Source organism: Hibiscus syriacus, unplaced genomic scaffold (genome assembly GCF_006381635.1).
Source record: "Hibiscus syriacus cultivar Baekdansim isolate YM2019G1 unplaced genomic scaffold, ASM638163v2 tig00111095_pilon, whole genome shotgun sequence".
Lineage (NCBI taxonomy): Eukaryota > Viridiplantae > Streptophyta > Magnoliopsida > Malvales > Malvaceae > Hibiscus > Hibiscus syriacus.
In genome coordinates this window covers 2,307,585-2,324,420 of record NW_024062980.1, presented here as the reverse complement: position 1 = coordinate 2,324,420, position 16,836 = coordinate 2,307,585, and the positions used below count along the sequence as shown (strand labels likewise).

Sequence of the window (16,836 nt, the reverse complement as noted above, 5' to 3'; positions counted from 1 at the left end):
TGAAGTTCTCCACTATGGTGGTCAAACCATCCAAGTAAGCAGCTAATGGTCCACATGTGTTTTCTGTCGCCTGTTAATGGTTGTTAACGTCAAGTGACCAATTTGTAACAAACGATAATGTTAGTGATCAATTTGTGACTTTTGAAACATCAATGGTGAAAACAAAAAATTACCCAAACATTAGTGACCATTGGAGTAGTTTACCCTATATATTATTATGATATAATACTATATACATGCAGGATTAAATCCAGAGGCCTAAGTTTCCAGAACCATACTAAATTTCATAAGTATATCATTTTCCCGTTTCCTTTTTCTATTTCAATTTCTTCTTTCAGTGAATTTAATGTTTTATTTTCCTTGTCCTCTTTTTGTTTAATTTTATGCGTTTTTTATATTTGGGGTTGAAAAATAGTGAATCTTTTCTTGTTGAGGTTTAATGATTCTTGGGTTTCTTTTGTTCATGCCGAACTTTTATGTTAGTTATGGTTTATCATAATTTAGGGTTTCTTTTCAAGGACAATTTGTCTGCAAATAAGCTTTCTTTATGAATTCTAGGACTGCCCTTTTGCTCCAATTACCATTTCCTTTGAGAAATTCAACTTTTTTTCTTTAACCTGTTTTAAGAAAATCAAAAGGAAAGTTTATTAGTCTTTTGCCAGCTTGTTTGAAAATAAGTTTTTTTCCCCTATTAATTTTAGTATCCCTTTTTGTTTCCATGAGCCTATTTTCTCTTTAGGTTTTCCTAAGCATTTTCTAGTTTAATTTTTGTTAATTTTATTTGTAAAACAAAACAGGAGAAAATTGTAGTGACGACTGAATAGTTTTGCAGCATATATCATGTCCTACCAGCAAGGGGAGGATTTCTATTACATGGATGAAGATTTCGTAGATGACATGGACGAAGACGACTACGGTCGAGCTGGTGGAGACGTTGATTCTGATGAATATGACGTGGTTTGTTTTGCATTTCGATGATATTTATATATTCTATATGTATTTGTTCTTAGTTATTGTTAATTTCATTTTTTAGTGATGGAATTCGTCCCTTTCATGCTATAATTTTAGCAGCCGACCAAGGTGACTGATACATCTTCCGCGCAAGCGCGGAAGGGGAAAGACATTCAGGGGATTCAATGGGAAAGACTGAACATAACTAGAGAAAAATATAGGCTGACAAGGCTTGAACAGTATAAGAACTACGAGAATATACCGGCTTCCGGTAAAGCTGTCGACAAGGTCCATTTGTTTTCCTTCAATCCGTGAATGAACTAGTTTGTTGTAAAGTGAATAACATATTAAGGTTTGTGTGATTTGTATTTATTGTTTCAGGAATGCAAACTGGTAGAAAAGGGTGGGAACTACTATGAATTCTTCCATAATACTAGATTGGTTAAACCTACTATCCTCCATTTTCAGGTTTGTATGTCAGAAATTGTTTATTTATTTTGTTATTGTCGCTTATATTTGGAGATGTTATTTTGGTGTCAATATATATTGTTTTTTAATTTCCTTTTTTCCCTTTTAGAAAAATGATTTAGCTTTAGTCATGCAATTGTAAAGGAACTTGATTTTCTTCTTTGGTATTGAACATGTTTTCTAGTAGTGTCATTTCTCATGTATTGATTTAATTGGTGATATTTATGCTTTTGAACTTGCAACTCTGTGTGTATCTGCGTTTGCTCGAATGTGGCTGTTCATTTCTTTATCTTCTACTTCCCCTTTTTTCTCTTGGTACCTTTTACTTTTGTCATACTCCATGGTAATATTAAGCTTAAGAATGCTTAAAGTAGGTCCTAGATTTGGGTTGAAAGCTCTATATCTCCAGTGTTCTTGACTTAAATAACCTGCCGTTGAATGAATTTTACAGCTCAGAAACTTAGTTTGGGCTACTTCAAAGCATGATGTCTACCTTATGTCCAATTATTCGGTTATGCATTGGTCATCATTGTCGCGCAATCTGTCTGAGATCATTAATTTTGCTGGGCATGTGGCACCTACCGAGGTATACAAATATACTTATTAGTCTTAGCACTTCTTATCATTTACTTACGAGTATGAATGATTTTAATGAAAGTTGGTTATTGAAGTAATTTTGGTCTGTTTTATCCACTAACTTCTTTTGCGTTGCCTTTTAACTAGAAACATCCCGGAAGCTTATTAGAAGGTTTTACACAAACTCAAATAAGCACTCTAGCAGTCAGAGACAATTTTATGGTTGCTGGAGGCTTCCAAGGGGAGCTTACTTTTAAGGTAAATTAATATTTGCCGCTTTTTCAAAAATTTTTTTGGTCTTTTTTATTATGTTTTACATACTAACTTATATATCAACAACAACAAAAAGTAAAACTGAAATGCCAGTGAAGAAAAGAGTAAAAAATTGTGTGGGTAATTGGAAAAGAGAGTTTCATGGGAGATTTATGAAAATTTGGCGTGAAATACAGATAAAGGGGGGGTGCTTTACCTTATATAATTACTGTTTGTCTTGAAGTCTGAAAGTGAGATAAACAAAGGGGGATGATGAGAGACCATTTTTGGTGTGAAAAAAAACAACCGACTGAGCAGACAATATGAGAGAGAGGCATGCATGCACGAATTGAGAACAGGGGGAGGAAAAGATAGGTTTCAGTGAGTTTTGTACTTTTGTTGCATAGTGATGGGTTCTTGAGCATTAGAAATCCGAAAATGGAGGATTAGGGTGGATATAAGTGGGGTTTAGGGTGTAGGTGGTGTTAACAAGTAGGAAGACACGTTTGTTGAGAGGTGCGAGGTGGGGGGACAAGAAGGAGACAAGTTAAGGAGTTGATGCCAACTCATTATTAGACTTTTATTTATTGTTTCAGTTTCTTATGTAGAATTGTGGTCTGAATCAAGTAGTGTTGGGACAAGATGTGCGTAGCCAATGATCTTTTTTTCAGTAACTTCAAATTTATGTTACTTGGACTCGTGTGTACGTCTTAAATACGGGTATGTCAATGACATGGGTATGGTTAGATTTTTCTAAGTCTTCGATGTATTTGGAGGATCCTCAAAGGTCTTTATCTCCATACCCATGTGTCAAACGCAATTGTTGGACTAGGGTACTACAAGAAAAATGAAGAGTTTGAGGCTTTGAGCAACATAGCTTTTCATGGTTGCAATGAGTAGAAAGGCAGCGTGTGTTTGTTTGAAGGTCATGTATAACTGGAATAGTGGTGGGTGTTATGGTGTGAACCATTTAGTATGCGGAGAGTGTGCAAGGCCATACCTCAGCCTGGGATTTATCACATTCCAAGTAACCATCCAATTGTTTCTTTTACAGATAGATTATTCTCCATATGGATATGAGTCCTGATATAATAAAAGAAATTGAATTCTTGAGAACCTAGAAATCAAAATGTTTGACATGTTTCATGAAAGAGCATGGATTGATTGCCGCACTTTAGTTCCTAAATTGTTTTGTTGGTTCAATTTCTATCATTTATTTATTTGTTTCTGCGTATTCTGGTTTTGCATGAACATGTTCCGAGTTCCGCTATTCTTGATTTGCTTTTAGCCACCCCTTCTATATATAATATCGTACAATTTTGTTTTCGTGTTTTTGCAGCGCTTGGACAGAAAAGGAGTAGCCTTTTGCACCCGGACGTCCTATGATGAAAATGCAATTACAAATGCTACCGAGATATACGACAGCTTGAGGTAGCATAATAATTGCTGATTTGCTCTTTGACTTGGAAAATGTATTGAATAAAATATAGATTGAATTTTGAAGCTGTTTTGCAGGGGTGGAATTAATTTAATGGCCTCGAATAACGACTGCAGTTTGAGAGAATACGATACTGAGAGATTTCAACTTTTGAATCATTTCCGGTTTCCTTGGCCTGTAAATGTAAGTCCCTTTAGTTTCTATTATGATGCCTGATTCATTATTCAGTTCTTTCTTAACTTTAATGTTCTATCTTATGTTACTTGGATTCGGATGCAAGTGTTGGACATAGGTATGTGGGTGGTATGGGTATATCCAATTTTGTAAAAGTCGTTTCACATATTTGGAGAGTCGCTGGAGGATCATATATGCATACTCATTTCTGAAAATATATTCAGTTCATGTTTATTCTGATTTTCACAGATTATGTTACTTTAACATGACTGATTTTGTTTATTCTAATGCAGCATACATCCATCAGCCCCGATCAAAGGCTTATTACTGTTGTTGGAGATCACTTGGATGGTTTGCTTGTTGATTCTCAAAATGGAAAGGTAATAATCAGTTTTTAGTAGGATACTGGTACCGCATGGGTGGCTGTGTGAGCCCCGGTGCAATATTAATGTCGGTCATATTGAGTTTTGGATTCAAATCTGGGAGATGGCCTCCGTGAAAGCCGAACTGAGGTTGTTTACTTTTGCATTGTCCAGTCGAATTGATTGAATTCGGAAGCGGTGCCTGGTCCAGGCTGATATATGTTATAGAAGGAGCTTAGAGAACCGATAAAATTTTGGTTAAATGGATAAAAAAGAACTAGAATAGTGAGGGACGGGTGGAATCGGTTTCAAGCTGCTTTTATATGGTTCTGTATACAAAATTATACCATTCAACGTTGTTTATTTTATTAAGAATTATTAGTTTTATTGAAACTGAATCACGTTTTCTGTGGTCTCAGACAGTAGCCACGGTGGCAGGTCATCGGGATTACTACTTTGCATCCGCATGGCACCCTGATGGACGCATATTTGCCACGGGAAATCAGGACAAGACCTGCCGAGTATGGGACATAAGAAACCTGTCTATGCCAGTCGAGACACTCAAAGGGAACTTGGGTGCAGTGCGATCAATCCGCTTTTCAACAGACGGCCAATTCATGATAGTTGCTGAACCAGCGGATTTCGTCCATGTCTATAATACGAGATCCGGTTTCCAGGAACGACAAGAGATAGACTTCTTTGGTGAGATATCAGGGGTATCTGTGAGTCCAGATGGTGAGTCACTGTATATAGGAATATGGGACAGAATATACGCTAGTCTGCTGCAGTATAACAAAAGACACAGTTATGGGTACTTGGATTCTTACCTGTGAGAATGTGCTGTTATGAATGTACGATGATGAATGTTGAAACCAGTGTGCTGCTTGGGGTTGTATTTCTGTGATAATTGTTGTATTTATGTCGTGTTTGTTACTGTAATAGTGCTTTTAGATACGTTAGATCTGTATAGATTTTGATCATTCTACTGTATAGAATGTGGTAGAGATTATGGTCCGTTGCGAGTTTGAAAATAATGTAATATTCTATTATTGTATGAAATTTGAATAAAGCACAACATTTTACTTCCAAATGATTTGTTAGTTTATTTCTTAAAAACATTGAGATGGACGAGTGCAGCTTTTATTTTTTGGGTAAACTACACATTTAATACTTAAAGTTTCACTTTTAATACATTTTAGTACTTGAACTTTCAATTTTTTTTAAAAATCATACCTAAAGTTTTAATTTTTATTTCATTTTTAACGGCAGGTACTAAAATGAAATAAAAAGTAAATTTTAGGTATGATTTTTTTTTAAAAAATTGAAAATTAAAGTACTAAAACAAAACAAAAGTAACAGCTTAGGTACTAAATGTGTAGTTTACCCTTTGTTTTTCTGCAATCAAGAGGACATTTATAGGGATATCATTATCAAATGGAAAGTTTTTCAAACAGATTGTTTTGTAATCACCCTAAATAAATAGAAAAGATGAAAAGGCCATCCTACCAAACTTTTCATCTCAATTGCTTTCTTTTTCCTGTCATGAAAGACCAACATAACTGTTCTTTACGCCAAAAAAACTTGATCCGTCTCCGAAACTAACTTGTATTGAAACCCATTGAAGTCCCTGCTACTACCGCAATATCATCATGAATTTGCAGTCGATGTATGCATGCATGGAGATCGGTTATCCAACTCTTCGCTTTTCTTAACGTAACTTGTGAATGCATATCAAAACATGTCAATAGACCTAGAAAACCTAACGAAATGAGCACACCCATGTTACATATATAATCGTATTCGATACTCGTATGAACCTGAGAGCATAGCTTAAGAAGAAGCTGGAGTTCTTTCTACGGAAGCCTTTGTTGGATTTTGTTCTTTGAATCCCAGCATCTTATTTATCGCACTGATATAAGCTTTGACACTGGAAACAACTATATCCATTCCTGCCCCAGTGCCACTGTCACCAAAGCAGAAGAGATTTCAATGCAGGTGGAAGAGCTTAAAAAAGAAATGGAAACAAGTGCAAGATGATTCCGTACCTCAATGTTCAATGAACAAGACTAGTCAATGCATGTGTAGATTCGTGACTTTTTTCAGCACGGATTAGAACACGGGTTGAGGCTATAGCATCAATATCTTCTGTAGCGGCATTCATTGAATACTCAAGAAGGGAAACTGGTTCCTTCAATTCAAGGGAAAATAATGAAGATTTGATCCACAATCTCAGCAAAAAAATATGTTGGTAAATAGCCTTAATTATGATAAAATCAGTAATCTTTGGACAAATTCAGAGTACTCTCCATAACAAAATAATAAAAGTGTACTGATTTCTGACACCGAACCTTTATAATGAGATCAACAGCTTTATAAGCTGAATCTACAGGTCCAGTTCCGACCGAGCAGGCAACATGCTCTTTCCCATCAGAATCAATGAGTTTGACTGTAGCAGTAGAAAGACCAAGAGTTCCACAAGTAACCTGCATGTTATGTTTTCCATTGAAATTTAAGGCGGGCAGGATGAAGATCGTAGTTAAAAGACAATTACAAGGGTTGCTACTATCCCTAGTACTACAATCCCACCTCATAGACCCCATATTCTATTTAGCTTTTGCCCTCCATTTTCTTGGAGTGTCCCCGGACACTCATGTCTGAAAAATGGGTACAAGGATATGATCATACCCATATCTCACACATACTCGTATTCAATACTCGCATCCAAATAACATAGTCAGATTGTGGTTCTTTTTTTATAGCTTTGGTTTGCAAATAGAATTGCCAAAACCATGGACCCAAATTGATGTGTAAAATAGAAAGATGGTCATGAAGAAGAAAAAAGAGAGAGAAAGAGGGGATTTGATAGGGTAAAGGAGATTACCAATCAAAATGAAAAAAAAGAAAAATAATCTACTGACTTTGAAGTTGGGTTGTGAACTGTATGTTACTTGGACTCGGGTGCATGGTCAGATACAGGTTTAGTTTCTTTATAGTATCTTAATGTATGTTTGTTTGAAGTACTCGTTGTGATATGAGGAGTCAAGCAATAAAGTGTGAAAAAGAAAAGAAACTGTAGGCCGGGTATGAGGACATTACAGAACTTTGAAATAAAAATTAGCTTGGTTTTGCGTGTATATATATAAACACAACACAACAGCAAAAATGCTTTAGAGTATTGCAACCGAAAAGAATAAAAAAATGATGTATGCCCCAAAGGTGCACTATAAAATGTGTAGGCAGCACGCTCAATACAACATTCCAATAAGCATTATTTGAAAATTTCTAGTTACCTGTAGATCAAGAAGCTTCCACACAAATTCTGGTCGAAAAACTTCATCCAAAACCAATGCTATTAGATCAGCGTCAGTGACTCTCTGGAAAACCAGTAAATAATATAAACATAGATCAGATGCTTTTGAGTTTTCAGACAACAGTTACTTTTCCCTTCTAAGAATCAGGATATCGTAGAAAACAACTCAACAAAAACAAGAAAGAACTTATAAACACTACTAAGCCAGGCATTCATAACCATCGAAGATCTTAAAAGTATATTTTCCAAATTGTACTCATTCAGATCGAAATATTATAACATTTTATTGTACGAAGACGTAACGGGAAAGAGATCCAAGAGATAATTGAAGAATTTTGTTCACCTTCTTTTGTTCAGCTACTCCTTTGAAGCTCCAGAATATGTTCCCAAGCTGAACATCATCAAGCTCATAACCAAGCTGAGGATAACAGGAAGAACTAAGTAATCAGATAAAGCAACGAGAGCTAATTTCATCAATTTTAAACTTACATAATAGCACCAGACCTCTTTCAACCAGTCTCTCAGAGCATGGCATCCACTTCACCAGAGAATAAAAAGAAATACAGAGAAGTCATAAATTCTGTAACAACTGAATTTGTAAAAATTGACCCTGATTAATACATAGCTTTCAGCTCAGTTTTTATATCCCAAAATAGACCCCATTAATACATCCCCAAAAAAGAAATTAAAAAGAAAAAAAAAATGAACCAGCATCATCCCTAGTGTGAAAAAACGTGTTAAAAATCTTGGTCCAACTCTTTATCTGCCCTAATATGTTGAGCATCTCGAAATGGTTTAGACATACTACCCTTCCAGTATAATGAAAATTTTATGGACTTATTTTTTTTTTTATAAGAATAGGAGGCCTCATTAAAAACCTCCCTCATAGTTGCCTCTTGAACAGAAGCAGCTGACGAAGGAGGAAAAGAGTACCCCATTATATTAATAACCCAACTAACATAAGATTACATAAAACAAAACACCACCAGAAAAAAAACACCAAAGTAAAAGACTACTAAAACCTATCAACAAATCCCCTACTTGGCTAATTTGTCAGCCTCCCAATTACAAGACCTAGGAATCTGCCTAACCAAAATATCTCTAACAGAAACTAAAGCACCAATCTCCCCAACTAGAGACGAAAAGAACGACGGGGCAGCATCAATCCTCGAAATCCAGTCCACTGCTTTTTTGCAATCAGTCTCTAAAATTAATCTTCCCTTCAGGACCCATTTAGAAGAAAGGAATAAATCAATGCCTTGTTTAATAGCTTTCAATTCAGCATACACAGGAGGGCCTGGTCCAGTAGCATTAGAAAAGGAAATTAGAGTAGAGCCATGAGAATCTTTCAACAATCCACCAATTCCACCCTGCAAACCATCTCTTGTAACCGCCCCATCTACATTGAATTTAAAAAAGTCAGGAGGAGGTGGAACCCAACACTGACCCATCTGCTTGTTGAGAGGCTTAACTGAAACCCTATCTGCCAACACAGGATCCCCAATTAAAAGATCCACCTGAAAATTTACCTTCGGAAATTTGGCTAAGAACCATTTGGCCAGCCTGAACCTACAAATGAAGAACAACAAAGAACTATCCACAGTCCCGTTATCAAACACCACTGAATTCCTCGCCTTCCAAACCGACCACAACACCACTCCCGGGATAAAATTCCAAATAGTAGAAAATGGCCGTAGAGAGGACCAAGAGGCTAATAACGACCTGGGATCATTAGGCAAAACAAAAGACAGCTCCCAAATCCTAGCGAACCTATTCCACAAATCCCAAGCCACAACATGTAATCATGTCCAACATTCATATCCAACTCTAAGTAACAGCACCATGGAAATTGATTCATGAAATTGGAGAAAGTTAAAATTCTATATATTTACACCCAAAGAAACTTGCCAGAAATTCTAATAAATGGACTGAATCTTTATGCTTCACAAAGATTTCTGATGAGTTGTCCAGGTGTTCTAGAATAGAAAGTGCAGTTCATTTTTGCTTTTGCAAGAATTTCATTGGTGCCTAGCAACTCAGGTGACATTACCACTTTTGTTTCCCTTTGCCTCCCTTGACATCATCCAACAGCCTCTTTGATACGAACATATCACCACAACACTACTGCAGTGATTCCAATATCCCCAAATAACAATACAAAAAAGTTTAAAATACTCATAAACATTGGATATAAGATATATTCACAAAGCTAAATACAGAATTCTTTGTAATGGTAAAAAATGTGCTGCTTTTTATGTTAAATTTTCAACTATTTCTGTAAGACATTGTGATGTTGCATCCCCCCCTACAAAATAGAAGTATTTGTGCTTTTTATAACTCTTGCTACGCTAAACAATTTTCAACTACTTCCCTTTAAACTCTAGTTAAAACATATTAAAAAGAAAGTACACAGAGGAAAATATTTTCAAAACTTGAGTACCACCTAAGTTTCCCAAGGACAATACCAGCTTCATTGGACGCTCAAGCCCAATATCTTCAGGAGATATAATTTCATATGTACCTTTGTGCTTGAGCATTCCATCCTTCAAAATGAAAAGCATTTCAGAATATATATCTAATAGGTTTTAACACTTCTGTAAGTACATAGATGTGTGTGTGCATGTGTTTTTGTGTACGCATGTGGAAGATCTAAACAAGCCAACATCTTTCAGATAAATATATATCTCCTGTAAGTACATACACACATACATGCTTGTGTGTGTAGAAGGAAAAGTAGTTAAACTCTTACAAAAAAATTGTAGGTCAAACAAATTGGGAAGTCCGACATTAAAAATGAAAAGCACTGTACCACAACATGATAATGATAAGTGGGGCTAAAATAATAAAATTGTGGTTGATTTATACCAGCATCACATTTTTATTACATCGGATTCTGATTTATTAAACCTATAGTTGACATGATAAATAAGAACTATGTGATATAGGTTCTCTGTCATCATTGTTTCACTCATCAGATTAACATGAAACCGAAAATTGGTGCACAATCAACAATAAAGAATTTGCATATATAAATACATATAACAATTAAAGAATTAACATGAGATCGAATATTAGTGCATAGTCGACAATAAAGAATTTGAATATATAAATGCATATAACAATTACTGGAGAAAAAGTAAAACAAGAAAATTGACAGGTCAAATAAAGAATAAAGATTGCTGCTCAAGGGGACAAAATAATGGATAAAATATAGTCTGGCTGAATACAGGCATGACTTTGTATTATCATCTATCGATAGCAACCTAAGCACTCTCCGCACGACATCATATAAGCATGTTTTTGGAAGAGTTCTCTAAAATTATCTCGCTTAAACTAAAGGTCTACGTGAGACTGAGTAGATAGAATTCAACGTTCAAAAATCAGTTGTTTTTAAAATATGATGAGAAATAAACTTCCATCATCAATCAAGAAATCAGAAACAACCAGAAACTTGATTGGAGGTTGAGAAATATACGTGATCAAACAATAGAAACCCAACCTGGTGAATACCACTTTCGTGAGCAAAAGCATTGGCTCCGACAATGGCCTTATGCGGCTGAACATGTAAACCCGTGTATTCTTCTAACTAAACAACCATTTCAAGTCAATAACAAACTCCAGAAATAATTAATTCAAGAGAAGCAATTCAGTTGTAACTGAAGTTGACAAAAGAATACCATTTTGCTTGCCATCACAATGTGTCGAGTATTGATTCCTGTATAAAGGCCTCCTAACACATGCTCACCACGACATTCTAAGGCCATCACAACCTATATAAGAAAAAGTAAAAAATTCAACTGAGTCAAAACAGTAGAACAAACTACAGGTCATAGAATATTACAGGAACCATTAGTGGAGATGCAAAACGTCAACTGCAACCAAAATAATAGTTCTTACCATGAAATTTAACACTAGAAAATGCAACTGATATTTGTAGAACTAGCTAACCAAGATTACCAAAAACTATGTATCTAACCAACAATACAACTTTTGACATGCAGTGAAGTGTGTCAATTCAATGCAGGGGAGTGTACACGTGTTGGATACATGCCTAACATGGATACAACTTTTACATGACAGAAAGGATATCAAGGACAATGACACATCAAAAGAAGTAAAAAAGAAATCGGACAAGATAAAAACATGGTCAGGACACCATTGGACACACCTGGACATGTGATGAATTTTTCATCTATTACTACCTGAAACATTCCAACAATCCAACTACATAATCATTGCAATATGGTAAAACTCAAAAGCTCACTTCTTCCATGGAAGCATTTCCAGCTCTTTCCCCAATGCCATTGATTGTTACTTCCACTTGCCTTACACCGGCACAAGCTCCCTAAATTCATAAGAGCAAAGATGTAAATGCAACCCAAGTACATCAGAGTCTCACTGTGCAAAGTAAAGCAGTGGCCTACCGCTATAGAGTTGGCAGTAGACAGCCCAAGGTCATTTTTGCAATGTGTTGAAATAATAACATTTTCAATTCCTGGGGTATTGGCTTTTATATCAGCAATCAATTGTCCAAACTCACTAGGCATAGTTATGCCAATAGTATCAGGTATGTTGAGAGTTGTCGCTCCAGCCTTGATTACTTCACCCAAAATCTCATACAGAAACTCTCGTTCAGATCTGGTACCAACTCAAAGAAACAACACTATCATATCAATGAAATGAAGGAAAAAAAACCCTTTGATATTTATTTATCCCAAAAGCAGCATACAGAAGATTCATACACTAATGCTACTGCAAATTTGCAATTATTTAAAGCCCTGAAAATAATTTTTCCATCGCATACATAAAGAAGCATGCACCTTTTGCAGCAATATCTGAACAAGCCTAGGGGTGCAATCAAGCTGAGCTCAACCTGTCAAAAGCTCAAGCTCGACTCGAAATTTGAGGCACTAAGCTCAACTAGAGTTTGATTGAGTTTCACTTTCTAGCACTTCAACTCCATTCAACTTAAATATCAAATTGCTAGAAATTTCTCAATTAAACTTTGTAGGCTCTATTAGTAAAAGAAAAATAAGCTCAATTCCCATGCCCGACTTCAAGCTCTATTACTTGTACTAGAACTCAAGCTTGAATTCGATTTGAAAAATTTTAATACTAGATAATATAAATATATGCAACTAGGTTCACAAAATACTTGAATCAAACATTAGGATACTTGAATTTGGCTCACTCTAGCCGCTCGAGCTTGACTCACAAATAACAAAGCCAAATTCAAGGTATTTTCTTCATCCGAGTCGAATCCAAGCAGATTACAAGGAGAGGACACCACTAATCAAGCTTATAGCTTTCACCAAAATGATTTTAAAATTTAATCAAGGAAAAATTTTCAAACCATAAATTAATTCCCTTTCTTCGGTTTTAACATTTAATCTTCTCACTTCCTCTAATCTAACAATCCAAACAAAACCAACATCGCATTCTTCAAAACAAGTAATCATTGAATAAGATCTTATCTTAGAACAACCCCAGTCAAGAAAATAAAAGAGAAAATTTGGATAAGGACTCAAACCTGCCAGCGTCTTCGGGGCTGAACTCCACATCATCGCAACCCAAACTCCACATCATCGCAACCCAAACTCCGAGCAAACCGAACCATATTCCTAGCAATATCCAACACCTCCTCTTTAGTCTTCCTCAACTTATACTCCAAATGAATCCCACTCGTCGCAATAAACGTATGAATCCTAGGTCTTTTGGCATACTTAACCGCCTCCCAAACTGTCTTGATGTCCTTCTCATTACACCTAGAAAGCCCACAAATAACAGGCACGTACCCACTCTCATAGACCCCATTTCCAACCTCTTTAGCAATAGTCATAACAGCTTCAAAATCGTCTTTGGAGGCGGCCGGGAACCCAGCTTCGATTATATCGACGCCGAGCTTGGAGTGCTGGCGGGCAATGTCGAGTTTTTCCTTGAAAATCAAGGTGGCGCCGGGGGATTGTTCGCCGTCGCGGAGGGTGGTGTCGAAGATACGAACGTAGTTGGTATCGGGAATATGGTTGGGGATGTAAGGAGGGCGGCGGTGGGGGCGGGAGGGTTAGGGTTTAGAGAGGAGGAAACGATGAGGGTTTTGGGGAATGGTTTGGAAGGTAATGAAGGGAGAGTGAAGGGTGGGCTGGAAGAAGGGAGAGTGAGGGAAGTGGATCGACGGAGAAGAGAGGATTTGAGAGAGGGAGAAGGGTAAGGGCAGAACTTGGAGGAGGAAATGATAGAGGAAGCCATTGATGAGCGGAGAAGGGAGGCGCAGCCAGCACAGTTGTTTCACTTGACAATATTCATCAAGGGATCATCTTATACCACCTCCCAAATCTGTGGGACCATATTCAAAATTATAATAAATTAATTTTGGGTAAATATTGAATACTGAATAGTTTTGGTGTGACACAAGAAATATAAAGTTAATTTACAGGGTAACCTCATCAAGTCCGTAATAAAAAAAATATTATTTTTTTTAAAAATTTTGAGTTCAATAATTATTATTTTTGTATGATGTGTATATTTTATCGATAATTTAAGAAAATCCTAAACAATTAATATCTGAAAATATTTGGTTTAAATGATTTAGTATAAAAAAATATAGTATTTCGGTTTTTAAGTGAAAATGTTTTTATATCCATATAAAAAGTTATAAATTGAATAAAAAGTTGTAAAATTGGATATTGTTTCATCTATAATATATAATGCTACGAGAGTTTATCAATTGAATAAAAGCTACAACTGAAGGTATCTTTTAATGTTTCAACTTAAAATTTATTTGATTTACATGATTTAGTATGATCATCTTAGTATTTTTGGTTTCAACCGAAAATATTATCATGTTCACTACAAAAGTTACAAAAATAATTTCGGTTACGTTACATGAACTTATCAATTGAATAAAACCTACAACTAAAGGTATCTTTTGACGTTTTAACTTGAAATTTATTTGACTTACATGATTCAGTATGGGCAACGTAGTATTATCAATTTCAATTGAACAATATTCCCATGTCCACTATAAAAAAAGTTATAAAATTGATAATTATTCCGTTACAATCTACAATGTTACATTAGTTTATTAATTGAATAAAACTTACAACTAATAGTATCTTTTTACCTTTTAACCTAAAAAATTAACTTGACGTGCATGATTTAGTACAGACGATATAATATTTTCTGTTTTAAACAAAAATGTTACCACGTTCACTCTTAAAAGTTACATAATTGGTAATAATCCTAATTACAACCTATAAGGCTATAATGTTACATGGTTTTATCAATCGAACAATTTGATTTTGTTCTTTTATTTAATAATGGGCTTCGACATTTTGATTTTCATATTTATTTAATAATAAGGGTAGAGGTGGATAAAAATGAGTGATTATAAATATAAAATAATTTTGGTGAAATTATATTTACTTCCACAACGTTGTACTATGGAGAGCTTGTAAGAAATATGAATACTTCTAGTGTGAAAATACTAATTATTTTGTGTAAACATAAACAGCTCAGAAATGTTAATAACGATAAGTGGGTGAAGAATGGGGATGAGCTTGTTGCTGCTGAGCGTGATCGACAGCGAGGGTGAGACGGTGATCAATTCACCGGCGATCTTAGTTCCGTCAAAATATCTCCTACCTACGTGGGTTGGTTGCCTCATTTCTTCTCAATCGGTTGCAGGCATCTACTGTCGCCGGTCCAAATCAGTTCCGTCTTCGTTACTTCTGCCATCGGATTGTCATTTCTGATTCGTCTTTTTGAGAGTGATTCGGTCAATTCATCAAAGACCCAAGCCTTGTTTGTTCTGGTTGTTGATGCGCATATGCATCACGACGATGCCTATTCTGCACTCGTCTTTATTCGGTCCGGTTACAAATTCTTGAAAATTTTTGATTCAATTAACAGTTTAGGAGAACAAAATTTCGATTAATAAATTTTGAGTAGTTCTGTTCATCGATTAACCAAATTAACTGATTGAACACCTCCAAAATATGTTACCCACGATCAAATTATTTAATGTTGTTAAGAAGTAGGAGTAATTAGCGAGCGAGTCGATCGCGAGTTGGGCAGTACTCGACTCGTTGCTCGTTAAGCTCGTTAAAACTTTTTCTCAACTCATGTTCGTTAAGAAAATTTGTTGCTCGCCTCGTTACTCGCTAAGCTTGTTAAATTTTCACTCGACTCATGATCGTTAAAAAAAATTGTTGCTCGATTCGTTGCTCTTAAGCTTATTTCCCACCTAGTTTCTCCTTAAGTTCACAAAAATTTTTATTTTATTTTTCTAACTATAAGTAAAATCTATTAATACTATATAAAACTTCATATAAACAAAAATTAATAAACTTAACCAAAAAAATTCAAAAAAAATGTAAGAAACAAATTCAAAGTCTAAACACCAAAATAACAATCCATAAATTTATTAAAATAATAATTAGGGTTTGAGTTTTGGGTGTAGTAATATAATAATTATTAATTATTTATTTATTATTTTTAACTATTTATTAGAAAATTAATAGATTAGTAATTTATCATCTTTTTTATTATTTATCAGTAATTTTTTTAAATTAATTAAGTTTTCAAGATAACTATTAGAAGTTATAAAAGATTAACGAGTTGCTCGCTTGAGTTGAATTTTATTCAATTTAACTCGTTAAGATTTTGAGTTGATTCAGCCCGAGTCAAGCTCGTTATAATGATACTCGTACATATCTGAGTAATGTGCAAGGATTACGTACTACTGTGTTGGATGCTTTGAGGATATTTTGTTACATTGAAACTGCACTTGTCGGTAGGTTGCTCTTCACTTCAATGTTGGATGGTGTGTTGCTCAATTAGTATACATTTGACTCGTTCATTGTCTATTGTTTCTTCTCTAATGTAACATAGGATTTGATGCTCAACAGATAAGTATTCATATTTTCTAGGGAATTAAAGCCAAGTGTTTCAAAATCTTGTTCTCTTTATCCATATAAAATATGGTGCTTTTTATTCAAGAAAGACTAACCACTTTACTTTCACAAAAAAGAATGTTGAATAAGTGATAAGAAAGATATTTATGATGAATGTGTAGTCAGGCCTGTTTTTGAGATTTTGGTATCTCTGGGCGAAACAAAATCATGTTCTTAATTAGAGATTTCAAATTACAATTTGTATTTGTGTCTCTGGTCTTATTGCATTTATCGCTATTGTAGATATAACATATGATATTGCAGTCACTACAAATATCATGGTTGTGGATTTTTAATAACGTATGTTTTTGTGGACATAACGATTGTGGATATCACAGTTTTGAATGATGTCGC

General features: G+C 35.1%; 1 protein-coding gene and 1 pseudogene across 1 annotated transcript; one reads left to right on the top strand and one right to left on the bottom strand.

Annotated features, from left to right (window-relative positions):
• Positions 1–262: 262 nt before the first annotated feature.
• LOC120152812 (uncharacterized WD repeat-containing protein C2A9.03-like) lies at positions 263–5,311 on the top strand. Its single transcript, XM_039164936.1, has 10 exons — positions 263–290; positions 835–957; positions 1,069–1,239; positions 1,333–1,419; positions 1,871–2,005; positions 2,143–2,253; positions 3,587–3,678; positions 3,763–3,868; positions 4,153–4,239; positions 4,641–5,311. The coding sequence occupies exons 2-10, from the start codon at positions 841–843 to the stop codon at positions 5,052–5,054; spliced, it is 1,320 nt and encodes a 439-aa protein (XP_039020867.1). The 5' UTR covers positions 263–290; positions 835–840; the 3' UTR covers positions 5,055–5,311.
• Positions 5,312–5,690: 379 nt separating this feature from the next.
• LOC120152665 lies at positions 5,691–13,793 on the bottom strand (annotated as a pseudogene).
• Positions 13,794–16,836: the final 3,043 nt, after the last annotated feature.